Source organism: Bombus vosnesenskii, unplaced genomic scaffold (genome assembly GCF_011952255.1).
Source record: "Bombus vosnesenskii isolate JDL3184/JDL3185 unplaced genomic scaffold, Bvos_JDL3184-5_v1.1 scf7180000013267, whole genome shotgun sequence".
Classification (NCBI taxonomy): domain Eukaryota; kingdom Metazoa; phylum Arthropoda; class Insecta; order Hymenoptera; family Apidae; genus Bombus; species Bombus vosnesenskii.
In genome coordinates this window covers 2,764,891-2,781,689 of record NW_022882927.1, presented here as the reverse complement: position 1 = coordinate 2,781,689, position 16,799 = coordinate 2,764,891, and the positions used below count along the sequence as shown (strand labels likewise).

At 41.0% G+C, this 16,799-nt stretch overlaps 1 protein-coding gene across 15 annotated transcripts in view; it reads right to left on the bottom strand.

Moving 5' to 3' along the window:
* LOC117230474 (glutamate-gated chloride channel) overlaps positions 1-16,799 on the bottom strand; it is an 86,434-nt gene that overhangs the window by 4,054 nt on the left and 65,581 nt on the right. For 5 of the 15 annotated variants that reach the window (XM_033487980.1, XM_033487981.1, XM_033487983.1 and 2 more), the window contains 6 exons: positions 16,681-16,763; positions 16,448-16,588; positions 11,376-11,468; positions 8,938-9,090; positions 7,522-7,736; positions 2,043-2,093 (listed from right to left, as the gene is read on the bottom strand). In XM_033487980.1, the coding sequence (XP_033343871.1) occupies positions 2,043-2,093; positions 7,522-7,736; positions 8,938-9,090; positions 11,376-11,468; positions 16,448-16,588; positions 16,681-16,763 (736 nt within the window). The remainder of the gene's footprint in view (positions 1-2,042; positions 2,094-7,521; positions 7,737-8,937; positions 9,091-11,375; positions 11,469-16,447; positions 16,589-16,680; positions 16,764-16,799) is intronic. The other 10 variants (XM_033487988.1, XM_033487990.1, XM_033487994.1 and 7 more) reach the window with 3 other exon arrangements.

The following is a 16,799-nucleotide window of genomic DNA, read 5'->3' as shown; positions in this document are numbered from 1 at the left end:
GCAACAAGGTATAGTGTGATCGAACAAAGTATCATAGGATGTTTCGTCGTGCGCATGCAAGTTACAAACTTATCTCATGCGATCATGCGTTTCATGCGTAATACGTACAGTTCAAGGTATCCCCGTCGTTGATTCAAAATGCGGATTCATGCACGACGCACTCTCGTTTGGATTTACAAAGGAACGAACATCCGCGAAAATTGCTACACGTCCGTGAGAAGCAAGTTTCGTGGAAACTTGCGGCGACGCTTGAGAAAATCCGGCGACTTTTGTAAATCCAACGAGACGTCGAATATCTCGTTCGAAGAGACATAGGAACTATAGCGCGGATGGGTCTAGCACAGACTTCGCCAAGATCAAGCTATTATTTACTTCTACCTTTCGTTATACAGATTGCTCGCCAAATTCATCATCCCTTGCGATCATCGTCGATACATTTGGCCAAAGGTATCTGTGAATTTTGCGGCATTCTGTAAAGCTTCTATGCGGTTTCGTCGTTCTATGCAACACACGCGAGTAGTTGATCGTGCACCGTTTCAACTGTACGGAACAACGGCTACGTTTACGCTAGGGACAGGAGGAGAATAGAGAGAGAAATTTTCTCGTACGTAGCGTTCGCGGATGGACGGTTGAATGGGAGAGAAGGACCTCGGTGTGTCGAAAGGACAATAGCGTAAGAAATAGAGCAAGAAAGAAGGGACAGAGGCAGAGAAATGGTAGCAGCATAGGCGGTAAGAGTACAGTTACCAAAGTAGAGATTGGTGGAGATGAAGAGAGGCGTTCGTCGACGAACATCGACATTTCCGATTAAAATATACAGCCTGGATTTCCCTCTGTCTTGGATTTCTTAATACCACGGTGATTTTTGTCGGTACAATGAACTGTATCAAAACAGAGTCGCTTACTTGGTTTAGAAAGACGAACATCGTGATCCGATCATTTCGAGTCATCTTTCCCGAGTTTTCGAAGATATCGACGTTTTTTTTTTACAAATGGGACTACGTATTGTTTGTACATCGATCGACGCGTCCTTTTATTCCTTACGGAAATATATCAACACGTTTGCGTATCTGAAAATAATTCGTTCGAAAGACGTGTGGTTTTTAATCTTGTTTACACTTATCGTAGGAAAATTAAAAAAAAAAAAAAACACGAAGAGGATTTATAGCATTCTTGCGTCTTTCAGACGACAAGTCCAAGAAACGTACAGTTAAAATATCTTTCACGGTAGATACACGGAGAGTAAAAGAAGAAACGTATCCAACGATCGGTACAAAAATACGCAATCTCATTTTAAGGAAGATCAACGATCTCGAGAAGTAGAAAAGAACGACTCGAAGAATAAAAGCCGATGAATCGAAATATTCGTCGTTTCGAACCAACCGACGTTTGTCCCGACCCAATTTTTCGTACCGGTAAAACCATCCAACGCGTTGCACAATCCAAGACAGCGGAACGCTCTGTACACTAATTTTGTCAATTTCTAATTCCTGTATATTATGTACATATAAATATATATACATAAAGGTAAAATTGAAATTCATCGGAACACCTCTGCTTGTGAAAAGCTGTTCTATAAAATGCGTAGCGAAGGGAGGCTAGAGAAAGATAAAGGTTCCTCCCGTTCTCTCGAATCCATAGCAGGAGAGAACGAGTGCTCGTGTTACGGTGTGTAAGGTATACTCGAGAGTGTCAGGTAGGCGTGTACGTATATGTGGGTCTACGTGGTTCGTCAGGACGCGGTTAAGACCTTGCACGTGCACACCACTTTTTCCTTTGCGGATGGTGATATCACCAACGAAAGAACGAGAAACAGAGAGAAAGAGAAAATATGGAGAAAAAGAAAGGTTACACCGGCGTGGCACGGTTTTGCCCGTATTTCGAGGCAATAGGAATTCGAAAGTCATCTGTTTCGGCGGACTCCGAAGACGAGGACCGGTGTCGAACCGTGTCGAATCGACGGCTAAGAAAGTAATCGGTAAGGGTGAAACGCGATAACGCGCGAAGTCGTGACCGCGCCCTAATGCTATGGGGGGTCTTACCAAGGGGCTGGCCAATATTATCCCTATCCTGCTGAGCACCGCTGGGAGCCGCTGTAACATCACAGACACCAAACAAAGAGACTTACTCACCAACATTTCCACCAACCAAATTCTTACTAATCGTGTGTGTGTAACAACGTGTTTGTCTTTCTCTTATCATCGCTTTTCTCTTTATTGTTCGTTCTTTGCTTTCTTTTCTTGTCTTTACTTTTTTTTTTTTTTGTTTTTTTGTTTGTTCTGTCGTTTTTACGTTTTTACAGGACGGGGAAGGTATCGTTCGTATCTTTTCTTTTTCTCGGTTTTTCGCTTTTTTTCCTGCTCCTTTTTTGGTTCTCTCGTTCTAGTCGTATTTTTTTTTCTTTTTTTTGTTCTTTCGTAGTTTCTTTCGTTATCGACACGCGATTACCACGCGACAAAGTTACTCGAGAAGCGTTACTCTTGGATTCTCCGACGTGAGACTTGCGACTTTTACGTTCTTACGATCGAATACCACCGTGTGATCATCGTCGTTCTTCGACGTCCAGTTCTAATCTAATCGATCTATTTTTATTATCCGTCTCCTCGACAGCCTGTTTTATAGCGTTCGCGAAAACCTCTACCGCGACTCAACTCTCGTCAACTGAATTCTCGTTAGCGCGTTACCTCCTTTCCGTGTTTCTCGTAACCGACCGTTTTTTCCGAAAGTTAAAACGACTTAGGATGCACGAGACTGATCTAAAGACGCCCGTCGTCGATTACTATCGTCGCGTCAGCTTCGTTTCTTCGCATCTAGTCCATTTACGATCGCGAATCGTCGATCGATTGTATTGTACATGCAAGAAACACAAACACAATACGATCTGCCACAGCGGAGTAAGAACCCTGGTCATTGGATTTCTCGCGATCCCGACAGAACCGTAAAAATGAAAAGAGGAGGTAATTGGCTGTACGATCGTTGCGACACGGCGATAACTCGTGCGTGTGTATGCGTTACGAACGTATGAATTCGTTTTCGAATCTTTATCGGATCGAATCTTCGTTAAATGGAATCGAGAATCGAATTGGAACGAAATTGATTGCTCTGTACAAAGTTCCGCTAAAGTGCATAACGTCTGTACATAATATACAGTTACATATATTTGAATATATTCGATGATATAGAAAATATTCCTCGTTTTATGTCTGCATTCCGAGTGTACGATTATTCGTAACTCTCACTGTACGTATAAAGTGACTGACGAATATATTTCAACATCTGTCATTGGAAACTTTTACGAATATATTACGAGTGTTATACGAAACTCTGTGAAATTTCATTAGCACTGTAACGAGACACGATTGTCATAATTACATCATTCAAATTCGAAACTAAACTTCGAAACGTTGCACAGATAACGTGCACTTGTTTAGCGAGACATCGGTATACAGCACGAGCAGTGGTTTCAAACGTATGTACGCTCGTACGTTTTGAATAACTTTCAAAGTATCTGGACATTTGCTTCTCTTCGACGAGGATATGCAGCTGAATAACCAGAAATGAACATTTCTAATCGTTCTCGCTTTTATCATAGGGTAGTGTATGTACGTTACGATTATGTTACGACATGACGAATAATCGTCTCGTTACGGTACCAACGAAAGTTCAAAATATTTGATATAACATAAATGACCCGTTCTCCTCGATCAAACCATCTAACGTAGCATTTCTTCGTTTTTCAAGGCAGGTTGGAATATTTAAAATTCCTCGTTTCCTTTAGCTCCAAAATAAAGTTACATCGTACTGTTCGATAAGAAACAACGATCAAATATTTGAAATCGAAGAAGGACAAAGATGATGGAAAAGGAAGAAGAGGACGACAAGAAAGCTTCGATCCTCTTCAGTTTCAAAATGGTAGATAAGACGTTTTAATTAAGTAGGGCAGGATTATGATATATTCGCGAAAAGTTTCATAGAAGTAGATCTTGCAGGACGTTCGATAGTTTCGTCAGTCACGATATCTCGCGATCGTAACACGCAGACACGCTGGAGAGAAATTTTCCATAAAATGATCGAGTATCGGAGACGATGGTGCGCGGCTATACCCGGGAAAGAAAAAACCGTATCGCTGTTCAGGTTAAAGATTGTAAGAATAAAGATTAGAAAATAGAGAAGATTATATAGAGAACAAGAGGGGGGCCAAAGAGTGTGAAATTGTTGGAGACATGCAAATACTGCAGCCTCGATCGAACCCGACGAGAGTACGAAAAGTTCTTGAAAAATCTCACACGAGACCGTCATCCTTCTTTTGAATTTCACGCTACATACCGTCACGTACTACTTAATGCTTCATACTTGCGATTCAAGTTTTAATCTGAACAAACGAACCGCGGATTTTTACGCATTCAAGGATAATCGAAAAGCGTCGAAAACGCGCGCAATACGTTCAAGTATATGAAATATAGAAAGTTCGACACCCGTTACGATACGTAGTAGGCGAAAGCGAATTTCCGTTTCTATTCTTTCGTTCGTTTCGTAGGTAAAAAATTGAATTTGCATAAATATCCGCGGTCTACCAATAAAATAGAATTTCCAGAAATTATATTTCGCCGTTTACTCGTGCGCCGATTTCTCAAGAAGATTTCCTACTTTTCACCGTGTGTTATAACGCACGAATCTCGTCGATCGTATTGCGAAATTGGGAAGGAAATAAGGTGTAAGTCCTTTTGGGAGAAAGAGACAATCGAAAGAAACTATATATAGACATAGGCGTAGAGTTTCGAGAGATGCAGCGATTATTGAGTAACAAACCATACCGTGTCTGTGCAATGTTCACGCCAACGAGATCACATGTGCGAGATCAACGCGATGCGAACGCGATAAAAAAAAAAAAGAACGTTGTTTATCTTAGCGATTACTCGATATAACGCGCGATATCCTCAAAGCACGATTCCATTTCTGCAAAATCGAAGCGATTTAACGGTCGATGCCCATTCAGGAGATAGAGGAAGATCGTGCTTCGATGAATTTTTATTGCGTTCACATCAAATTACGCTTTCGTTCTTTACCTGCTTTTTTTCTTCCTTTCTATACTCGTACACCTCGCGTGTCTCGCGACAAAATTGGCGACCGTCCGCGACGTTCTTCCTTAGACAGTTAGGATTTCTCGACGCATTCCACGATTTTCCAGAGACGATGTAGAAATGCATTGGCAAAGATCACGAGAGAAGCGAGCTAATCTTCTCGAACGTACGGCTACGTATCTGTTGCGTTGTCGCGTAAATTCCTCCTGTATTTATACATATATTATACATATATTATGCACATTGCGGGAGAAATTTATGCTACGACCCGGTAGATAGCTGCATTATGTATATACCGCTTTAGAACGATATTCTTTTAGGTATTCTTCGAGACGTTTTCCCAAACGGATTTTTAAACCTTTTTATACCGATTTGTTGCACGCATATTTATTGATATTCGAGGGATATTCGCCATCTTTTTAATTATATTTATAATAATTATATTACAGCTACTCTAAAACAGAATGTTTTCTACCGGCTGACACGACGCTGGTCATTCTACTTATTCGAGGAAATTTTACATAATGGCACATAAATGGCGTAATTTTCATTACTTTCGCTCAAAACGGAGAAAGAACGACGAATATTCCGCAAAAGTTAATGAATATACGCGAGAAAAAAAGCGATACAAAGAGCCTCGTAATTTCTCCGGGGAAAGATCCCGAAAATTCGTGAAAAATATCGTTCTAAAGCGCGTATAACCCGTTAATTACGTTGCGTGGCTTCCGTTGAATTTTGTTCACCGACGAAACGCGACCAACGATCTGCTCGCCCCTCTCGTTACGCGTGAAAACGAGAAAGTTGAATTCCGCGTGGAACGAAAAAGGTGCGGTCCGATCATCGACGAAGAACAAACTCGGTGTTAATCGAGTCGTCGAATGGAAGATGCACTGTGGTCGACTATTGCGAGTGTGTGTATCGTCGTCGTCTGCCGAGATAAAAGAAAAGTCTATGGTACTGGTGATTACTGCGCGAGAACGTAAATAGCGAAGGATTTCGACTGTTCGGTGTCAATCGCGCGATCAATTCCCTCGAATGGAACTGGACGCGCGCTTCCTTTACCCCTGGCATCCATCGAAGATGCTTTCTCTCGTCCAAGTGTCGTCGAGGAGAATATCTAACTCTTGTTCCACTTCGAATCATACGTAGGATAAAAAATATTCCGCGATTTCAGCCACAAGAGTACGAGATTCGTCGATTTGTCTCTCGTTTATTCTCGCTGGCGATCACTTGGATTGGTCGACGAGTCAAATCGAGCTTTCATCGGTTTACGAGAGAAAAGGTTCGCGATACTCGAGGGCTCGCGTTACGTAGCGGTGAAGGGAACGTAATAATAAAAACGTAATGATCCTAGAAACTGAAAACTCGAAAGGGATTAGCGTGGAATCGATCGAAACGGAATTACGAAGTAATAAAGAAGCGTGGGTTCGTCAAAGAGACGGAGACAGAGAATAAATACGTAATGGTAATGGTAATACGTTCTCCATCAAACGTAACAGCGTCAAATCGACTACGAATATTAAAGTAATGCGAAATGTAAAACGTCATCGTACGAGTAGAAAATATATGGGAAAGTTAAGTACATCCGACGCGAAAGTATCGGTTTGCGATATAGATTCGTCCTGTTTTTATATTTCAATTTTATCGCGACGTATGTAATATAACGTGTAAGAACAGGACGAATTTATCTTACAATCCGATTCTTTGCTTCCCAAAATAATTGTTTCATCCGTTCGTTGTCTCTTACCGAATGACAAAGAAAATTCGTCGATCGCTTTTTTATTTTCGATTGATACGATATTCGTACGTATCTTCTCGCGTATTCGTATAGTAACGTTTCGCATCTCGGAAACCTTGATACCTTTAGTCGGCACACTGTTATCGCGTTTCCGTGGAAAACCTACTGCCAGCCGTAGCAAGTAGGGACGAAGGTGCGATAAGAAACGAAAAAGAAACGGACGAGATCGGATGCGACAAAACGAGACGCGGGGAAACAAGAAACGACGAAAACCAAGAGAAGAAGGTACAAGAACGGACCGAATCGAACGAAAGAGAGAAACGACACGGACGAAAGTAAACAGCGGACACAGTGACGAATGATTGGAAGATCGTAAACCATTGGTGGTGACAAAACGGCAAATGTCAGGAGTAAAACGTATAGACAGAATAACGTAACAGAATCGGAGCAAGCGAATCTTAAGACTCGAGGGCATGAAGCGTCGCTCGTAGGTTTCGGTTAAATCATAGTAAACAATAAGAACACGGAAAATAGAGATAGCCAGAAGGAAAGACGAGAAACAAAAAAGAAAAGGGACAAGAAGAGAAACGATAAAGACAGTGGGTCGAAAACGTACGAAACGTATAAGTGTGGGAAATAGAAATATGCAACGTGGTGTCGGCGTGGTATCGACATCGCGCGCACGTCGCTGAGCAAAAGTACCTGGGTGACGGGATTCTCTCCAGGACGATAGACGACATTGTGCATCGGCCGTTTACGGCCGACGTAATTCACGCAGACGAACTCGAGCAAGCTGGCGTAGATGAAGCACATACAAACGCCATCCCACACGTTCATGGCAGTTAAGTTCGACACGACGGGCAGCGTCGAGCGGAAACCGTTCGACGTCGTGAAGAAGTTGAGCATCGTCGTCACACCTGCGAACAGTTCGTTCCGGCTTTTTGTCTTTTTCTTTCTTCCTCCACCTCTTTCTTAACGACATCGGCTCCTCCGCCTTACTTCTGCGCAATACCAACTTTTAAGATTAGTTTCTTTCTCTCTTGAGACCTAATTAAAGAAAGTACTTCCCTCCGATTCGCTTCTTAAAAGTCGAACAAACGGATAAAGTACTTAGTCGTAGGGACGAATTCTCTTTCTCTTTCATTTCGCAAGACAGCTGTACAAACCGTTGGAGATTTAACGCGTTGACTGCCACGCGAATTTCATTGGAAATAGACATTTTAACAACAACAACAAGAACGTGCGACGATGATCGTAAAGGCAACGAGGAGGATTCGTACCAACATACGCTTTGTCCGTCTTCGTTTGCGAGATGCAACGAATCTTCTGTTCCGATTTCGCGTCGTTCAGTCACCTTTGCAGAAGACGTTGAAAACGCTGCGTTTGCATTTACCACGTTGCATTTCCAGGTAAATCTGTGGACGCGTTGTCATGCAGCCGGTTACACTCCGAACGGCTGCCGGCGTTTCCCCGATTTCTTGAAAACTTTGCTCTATCCTGGACTGTAATGTTTCAACAATTTCGATAGATGTTGCGTACGCGATAGATTCGTTGTATCTCAAAAACGAAGAAGACGAATGAAGCGTACGTTCGTACGAGAACCTTTTCCATTGTTCTAGTGCAGAAGTGTACAATCGGCTGCCGAAGTGAGTCCCACGTGTTCTGGTACACCCTGTATATTCGGATGTCGGATAAATCTTAAACCTTTTCTAGGCGCGAGAAACAAACTTCGTCCCAATAATTCGTAATGACGCAATTAAACCAAATATCCATTCTATCTAATAATTTTCTGCCATTTATCGGGCGATGCTGTTGTTCCAGCCACTAATTTCTGAGCAAGAAAAAATGCTGTCTCAGAAAGGGCTTCGAGACTTATCCGACAACTCAACGTTTTATCCTGGAAGCTGCAATACGTTAAAATACACTGCACCATAACGATTAATTTCTCTAGCGATATTACACTGTACCTGCGCACTTTTCTCTGACAATGTTATCCAAATCATTCGCATTATGGACACGATCTTTCTAGTCCTTGAAATGTATCTTATCTTAATCGCGATGCGGGTCATCGATGACCACCGTGGTAGTCAACGTGTTAAAAGACATAGTCGAGCTTACCGATCATTACTCGCGCTGGCACCGCATTCCATTCAAGCCAGAAGGTTATGAAGGAGCTGGTCACCAAAATGATACCCGGGATGAAGACTGTTGTGAAGTAGAAGGCACGATCTCGCGTAAAAATCAGATCCACCTTCAGGCAGCTGTAGTTACCTATTGTGCGTTACATTCACATTACGATTCTATCATTGCGCTGACGCGAACAGCGAGCAATTAGTTCGATGGCGCTAAACAAGCGATTAGAATGTGAGATTATCCTTTTAAACGACATGGTTAAAGATAAGTTCAATGGAGAATCGAAGCAGATTCTGCTTTTTAAAGTATCGAATTATTTTCCTAGATTCTTTAACTTCGTCGTGACGTTATCTTCAGTCTCGTCTTGTTTCGGTTTTTCTCTTTGCTTGGTAAAACACCGTCGAATTTCGCACTAACAGTGAGACGACCGTAATCGACGCTCCAAAAAAAATGTTCGCTTTCTCGACGAGTTTTCTTGGCTTACTTTGAATCGGTAAATAGTTCTGTAGGCTGATATCGGCATTCGTGGATCTCCCTCGGAGAACTCAGCTTTGTGACAAGGGGGACATAAACGAGAGAGAGAAAAAAAAAAAGAGAAAAAATAGAGTAGGAACAAGAGGTCACTGTCGTGTCGCCAATCTTTCGCAACGAAGCTCCACATTCGCGAAAGCGTTTCAAGCCGAGCTAGATCTTAACGCGTGAACAGGATGAAAGTTCAAGGGAACAGGTGAACGTGAATCGAGGGACAACATCCAAGTCTCAAATAATAATTTCTATCGAAATCAACGCAACTGATAAGACCGAACGTACCAGGAGAATTGTTTCAATTATTTCGCATAACCAATCGTTGATCATCGACAAAAAGAACCAGGAGATGGTGATGTGCGTAGCGAAAAATTGATCTCGTCGATCGAAATTCAACGGTCCAACGATGCTGTACGATCTCTTTTCGTGGTATGAATAAAAAAAAAGAGGAAAAAAAAAGATGACGAAGAATGGAGCAACTATAATGAAGCAGAAGCGAAGCATAGGCTAAACGATTGAAACAAATACGGTTCGAATCACGTCCAGCATGTAATACTCGTATTTGGAACTAACGTGTAGGTTGAACGCTAACACGACTTACATACGGTTCAAATACTAATCTTTCGTAACGTTCTAAAGCACGATCTTCTGTCAAGCGATTAACAATCAAGCGTGACATATCCCTATTGGAAATACTAGAAATATCTCGATGTTAGAATTTTTAATCGCTTGACAAAGTCGCAGGCGATAAGACGGTCCGCTTCGACCCTTTGTACTCGTACAGTTATCTGTTGCCAGGGAAATCTGTGTAGGAAGAGTGTTTGAAAATTCCTTGTTTATGCAACGTTTAATCGCATATACGTTCTCGCGATTTCATTTTGGAAAAGATACAGTGGCTCGCGAAAGTATCTATTTGAAAGCTTAGTATAGGATACTTTTACGTGTATATATTTGATGTGCTATATAAAACGTCTTGAAATTTTATTGCCACCTTAATGGCATACGACTGTAATGTTTAGGTATATTGGAAAATTTAATATCAAAGCGAATATGTACGTAGAACGTGTAAGATGTTTATCGCAGACATGTGTTTAGTAAAAGATTATTAAAGATAACACGAGTAGCAAAAACGTGAATTGCAAAGATCCGCTAATATGCGAATATCGGATTACGTATGTAAATATTGTGCCATAATAACGTAATTGACTTTGACTATATTTTTATGGTTTCTGTGTTTCCAGGCTTATTAACTGGCCATCTTCTTATTTCCAACTTGTAAGAAAACAAGATTCGCTTTTCATTTAATCATTTTCACATCTGCTTGAAACTCGATCAATGTTAATGATCAGTCGAGTTTCATTCTGCTAATGAACTTTCAAATGTTTCCTATCGCATCACGCATCCATGTATCATTTCTGTAAGTGTCGGAGCACTTTCGTGAGCTACTGTACGTACACCGCTCAGGTTGGACGCGAATCGATGTTTTTCGCGTGTCCGTCATAAAATAACGCGAAACGAGTACAAAAAGTTAAAGCTACCGTGACATGACGTTCATAATACGTAACACATCGGATCTATTACTTGGGACAATGTTTCCCAAATTCCTCTATCGTGGACAGTTCTTTCTTTTTTCCTATATTAATTTCCTATATTTAATCCAAGCAAAAAAGAAAAAACACCGCAATTTCCTTCCCCGTCCAAGGAAGAGGACGATTTGGGAAGCAGCAACTCTGAGTGTCTAGGCCTGTCTCATGAGTTGGTAAGCTTGGTCCTGTCTCTCTCTCTCCCTTTCATAGCTTATCTAAATCTCTTTCGCGCGGTCTTCTTTTTTTCTTGCGAATATCATCTCTTTTTTTTTTTATAAGAAATACCGTTCATATCGAAGGGGAGGATTTTACCTTGCTCCTCAAATCTGCGCTGGCACAGCGAACACTTTGCGTCCCCAAATTCATCGAACTCGTCCTCGTAGTCGACCACGATCTGTCCCTCAGCTGCAACAGAACAGCCCACGATCTTCCTTCCTCTCTTCTTTCTATCTTTTATTTTATTTATTTTTTTTTTTACTTTTCCTTCTCTTGTTTTCTATTTGCATCTCGTTGTCTTTATCTTTTCTTTGTTTGCTTTTTTTTTTTTTGCATATCGCTGTCGAGGGGACGGATAAATCTTGATCTCGAGAGAGGCTCGATCGATATGGCTCTCATGGAAAAAAAAGAAGAAAAAAAACTCCGGCGTTTCTTGGAAAAGAATTTCGTGTCAGGAGCTCCAGGAGGGTATCGAAATGTCAAGGATAAGTGGAACGGTATTCGTACCGCACGAATTGAAGCGCGAGCTGAGAATATACTTGCTACACTAAGACGCGTACCCTCTTGACACTGATCAGCGAGCAAGGTTGAAATACCAATAAATGCAATTAACAAGTCGGTAAATCATCGGCTAAATCTTTCCTTCGCGTGTTCTTTCCTTTTTCTCTCTATTCCTACAGTGTGAAAGGTGAGTCGTATTTTTGCGTGAACAACGAGAAGACGAAACAGCTGATACGCGTGTACAAGCTGTATGTAAGTTCGACGACGGTTTGATTTCGCGAAGTGTATGTGTATGTGTGTGTATGTGTGTGTGTATATATATATGTGTGAAGCGTTGACGAAAGGCAAAGACAAATTTGGCGGTGAACGCGAGAAAGTGTAGAGATTCGAAGGTGTGGCAAGATCTATCCGTCCTCCTTGTTCGTTGTCACATGCGGCCGAATTTGATTTTCTATTCTGCGACGATTAAAATTCCGGCAACGATGCCTTCGTCGAATACGAAATAAATCGTGTCTGAATTGTACGGGCACAGAGGAAATTTAATCGTTGGGCTAACTAGACCAAGCATTACCCGCATACCGCCATGGTTGATCCCTTTAGGGTAAAGGAGAAACGCGAGATTAATTCCTTTCGGTCAAGTCTTACGACGTCAACCTGTCCAATCAGTGACCGTTCGTCTTAAGAGCATCGAATTTAGAAAATTTGTCTGGATTAGGTGAAAGAGAAAAGCCGCTCTCTCTCTCTCTCTGCGACCTGAAACGAAAACGATCTTTCACCTTGTTTCACGTTAATGGTTAGAATAGGTCGATTTCTCTTTGGGGAAAAAATAGAGGCGAAATGGTGTTCTGTGTGGTTTTCACTCCACAAGCTGCAGGTATCACGCTTTCGACAAAAACGTTCAAGCTTCTCACTAGTTGCGAAAGCTGTTTAAAGAGCTTATAAGCGACCAAAGTAACGATTACGAAACAATTAGCTCAAACAAGATATCTCGAATCGTTAATTACAGAGCTATTAGCGACACATTCCTTTTTCATTTTTGCTTTTTTCTTTCCTTTTTTCTTTTCTTTTTTTCTTTTTTTTTTTTTTTTTGTTCTTATCGTAATAGGAAAAAGTCGTATCCGAACGTCTAGTGAACTAGTAATCGTCAAAATTATCAAGACTATTTGTCCAGCAAAGCAACGAGAGGCTCGTGTTCACGAGTAAGATATATATATATGTGTGTATTATTCTATAATATGTATATGTATATAATTTGAAGAAATTCGCGACGACACGACGGTGCAAGGAACAGAGCATAGGAGAAAGATGGCATCGGCGAGGGCATTAATGTAATATTAGGTCACTGAAAAATTGAAGGCCTCACCCCAAAAGCAAACCACGGCGGGCTCGGTTATAAAGCGAGACAGGAACCAAGGTTGCCAATATGCACTTTCTAGAGGACTATGTATATTAATCTAGATAGGTATATATTCACATCTAAATATATTAATGTACAAACATATATATAAATATCTGTATATACACACGTAAAGAGAGAGAAAGACAATACGTGTACATACAAGAAATGTATCTACGTCAACTAGAAAGAAAGGTAGAAACAAAAACGAACGTTTCTTATATTTTTTCTTTTCATTTTTTTTTTTTTTTCTTTTTTCATAGTTCCGCTACGTCGCATGCAGAGTTCGTTCTTTCTTTTAGATTTTTCCTTCTTTTCTTCTCGATTCTTTTTCGTTGTTCCGATTAATCGTTCCATACGCGCACGAATCTATCGTAGAAAGTTAAGCATACGCATTCTCGCGTTCGCTCGACGCGCCGCTTAATAAGCGTTGCATAAATTTTCGGGTCGTATCGATCCCCGCTTTTCCTTCGTTATTCGAACCTATGCTGCGGGATAAGCCAACAAACTCACGAAAACATTTCACGGTCCTTCGTCGAATAAAGCGTCCTATCGTAGTGTCATTCCGATTGATGCAGTGCAAACAAGGTCAGGCATCGGGTAGAAATTAGCAACGTCACATCGATGTGCACGGCGCATGCATTGCGACTTACCTGGCGATTTAAGGAACGATCGTGAACGCGGTGTATGGAGATTCGTCGTTCTGATGATCGTTGCAAACACGGACGGACAAATGAAATGCGAGCAAAGGGGATAAAGAAGAAAGAAAGTTGGCAAACAGGCCGATGAGCAGAGAGGGGCTCGATGAGACAGCGGAAACGAGGAAACTTAAACGATTGATAAATCTGTTTTCGACTGAAAAAGAAATGCGAATCCGAAAGAAAGGGGATGATAAGAGAAGCTCGAAAACGGACGCCGTTCAGATTCCAAAGGGGAAGATAACGGTGAAATCTCGCCTCCTTTCGAATCTCGGGACGAAGAAATTTCATCCCTCGCGCGGCGTCTGTATTTTCAAGAGAAACGACAGCTTTCGCGTGGATCAAGCGCGGATCAGACAAAGGCGACGTTATATGAAATGGCCGATAGTTAGCAGATTAGATAAAGGCGAGGGTATGGGAAAAGACGCGAATAATACTAGGAATAATTTTTCGGTAATGCCAGCCGGATTTATCGATCCGGTGGCGTAGTCCTTGGAAACGATGCTGGAATTTTCCAGGAATGCAGCGAAGGTTTAAAGGATGCAGCGCTTCAGGTGCATCGACCTACTACTAACGAGTGATTGCGACTCTTCCTTGAATATTCCATAGGTATTACGGTTTCCAAATTCAGCTACAAGTTGTACGACTGTACACTCTTCGTCTTTCTATCGCCTTTTTCCTCTTTTTTTTCCATACGATGTCTTTTTATCGTTCACTTCTTCCGGCATGTTTTCTAACGTAGCAAAACTATCTGCTCAGGCATCGGATTCAAATCGTTTAGGTCATCCTGAAAATTTCCACGATTTTCCAAGCATTGAAAAGATATCACGCAGTACCTCGCATGTCGGATTATATTTCTGGACATTGAAAGTTTCGTTTTTACCATGTCTTAATGATCTTGACAAATCTTTTACGATATCGGTAGATCCAAACAACTTTCGGATTATCTTGTTTCACCATCGAGAAACCTTTAGCGACCTTTGTCCTTGAATACCCTTTGAATAACCTTTAAACGACTTTAACGATCATGTGTCTATGGCATCTTCCGAAGTCACTTTCATTCCATCGGTTTCCTAAATAATTCTGTTAAGGACCTGATGAGAACACTTTTGGGAACAGCAGGACGTTCTGCTTCGTGTTTATGTCATCAGTAGATTAGGTAGGATAGAACCGTTTAGAAGTAGCAATTTGACTTTAGCTCCGGGATAAGCGATATCGGAATTATTAATGAAAAGTGGCAACGAGCAAAGATATTGCAACATTGTCTCTTAGCTTTAAGGAACGTAAGATATCTGTATTCAAAACCAAAGGAAAGAAGTTAGAAACAGATTACATCCTGAAAAAAATGATACGAATTTTAGGTAATTAAGAGTTGCTTTAAATGTATCACGTTTACACGAATATATCGACGACCGTGCCTCAATTAGAGCTTTCTCATCTTTGCACATCGTGGACGATTTCATTATTCAAATTCCCGAAACTTTTCGTTTAATTCACCTCGATTTTATCAATAGCATTCAGATTATAAAATTACGAACTTATCGTCGGTGTATCATTACGAATTTGTCGTATTTCTGTAACTCTTGCAAGTAATTTGGACAAATTTTTCCTGTATCCTAATACTCGGAAACTCTTTGCTTTTACGTTTACACAACCGGACTGAATTTTAGCGGAGGTACACGCGTTGTTTCGAAACGCGTGGTTCAAAGTCGCGAAACTTTCAAGATGACCTATAACGATAATATAAGTAGGCATAATCGCGTCAGGTCGTATAATAGACAATACAATAGTTCAACTCGAGAGTCTTCGAGTGCGTACACAAGCGACACTAAAATCGTTTCCGTGGACTAACGAAATGGCCGTGTTTGGTGCATTGCAACAGTACAGAAGCGTGTCATTTAAGGATGCAGTAAAAATCATAAAAGAGAACTGATAGCGAATAGAAAATGGTATAGTCTCGGCGTCATTCTTTTTCTCTGATTGGTTTCGATTATTTATAATAATTCGATGATAACTCGATAGACCTAACGATGCATTTACCATACTCCAATATCAATAGTATCATCGTACAGTTCAAACAGTTGCGTCAGAGAATCGCGTGACGAGTGGAAGATCGTAACGATGTAAATCACGATTTTCAGAGTTTATTTCTCTCACAGTTAATTAAATTACAATTTTATTCTCCATCGAGATATTTCATTTCATCGATGTGAGAGGATACAATGGGTTTCTCGTAACGATAAATAGGCGAATGTCCAGGCAAATTCACGTTCTTGTCAACTGAATGAAAGAAATGAACGTACTAAAGTAGAATAGTAAATATATATAACAGGAAACGTAGAAGGTTGTTAGATAAGAAATAGAAACGAAGGAATTCACGTGACCGAGCCAATTTCTAGCCAATTGCATCGGATCTTGAGAATCGAAATACGATACAATTGTCAAAACTGAACGATGATACTTAGAAGATTCTCGTGTTTCAATTATCATCGCTGCCTTCTTTTATCCTAAGTTTCTTTCCTTAGTTTCAAGTATTCACTTTAATAGAATAAACCGTTGGTTCCACAACTCACCTCTCCAGCTTACTTTGATCGGACACGTGATTGTCTGGTTCTTAATGAGGTATGCGTTCAGCGACGTTAGACTAGGACTCTTCCGCAACGTACCCTCGTCATTTTTCCACACGTACGTGATCGCCGATTGCTCGTACGATACTAAAGAAGAAGGCAGAAGATTAAGACAGGCTGTACAGAGAAAATGTCGTTTGATCGATCTTAAGAAACGTATTCTTATAATATTCACTTACTGCTCTCGATCGCGAATGAACACAGTGGGTCATCGAAAGGGAAGATATTGAGTCTACCCTGGCAGGATAGGATGAGATGACGCCTATAAGATCGAAAGTTCTTCGTGAAATCGCGAATG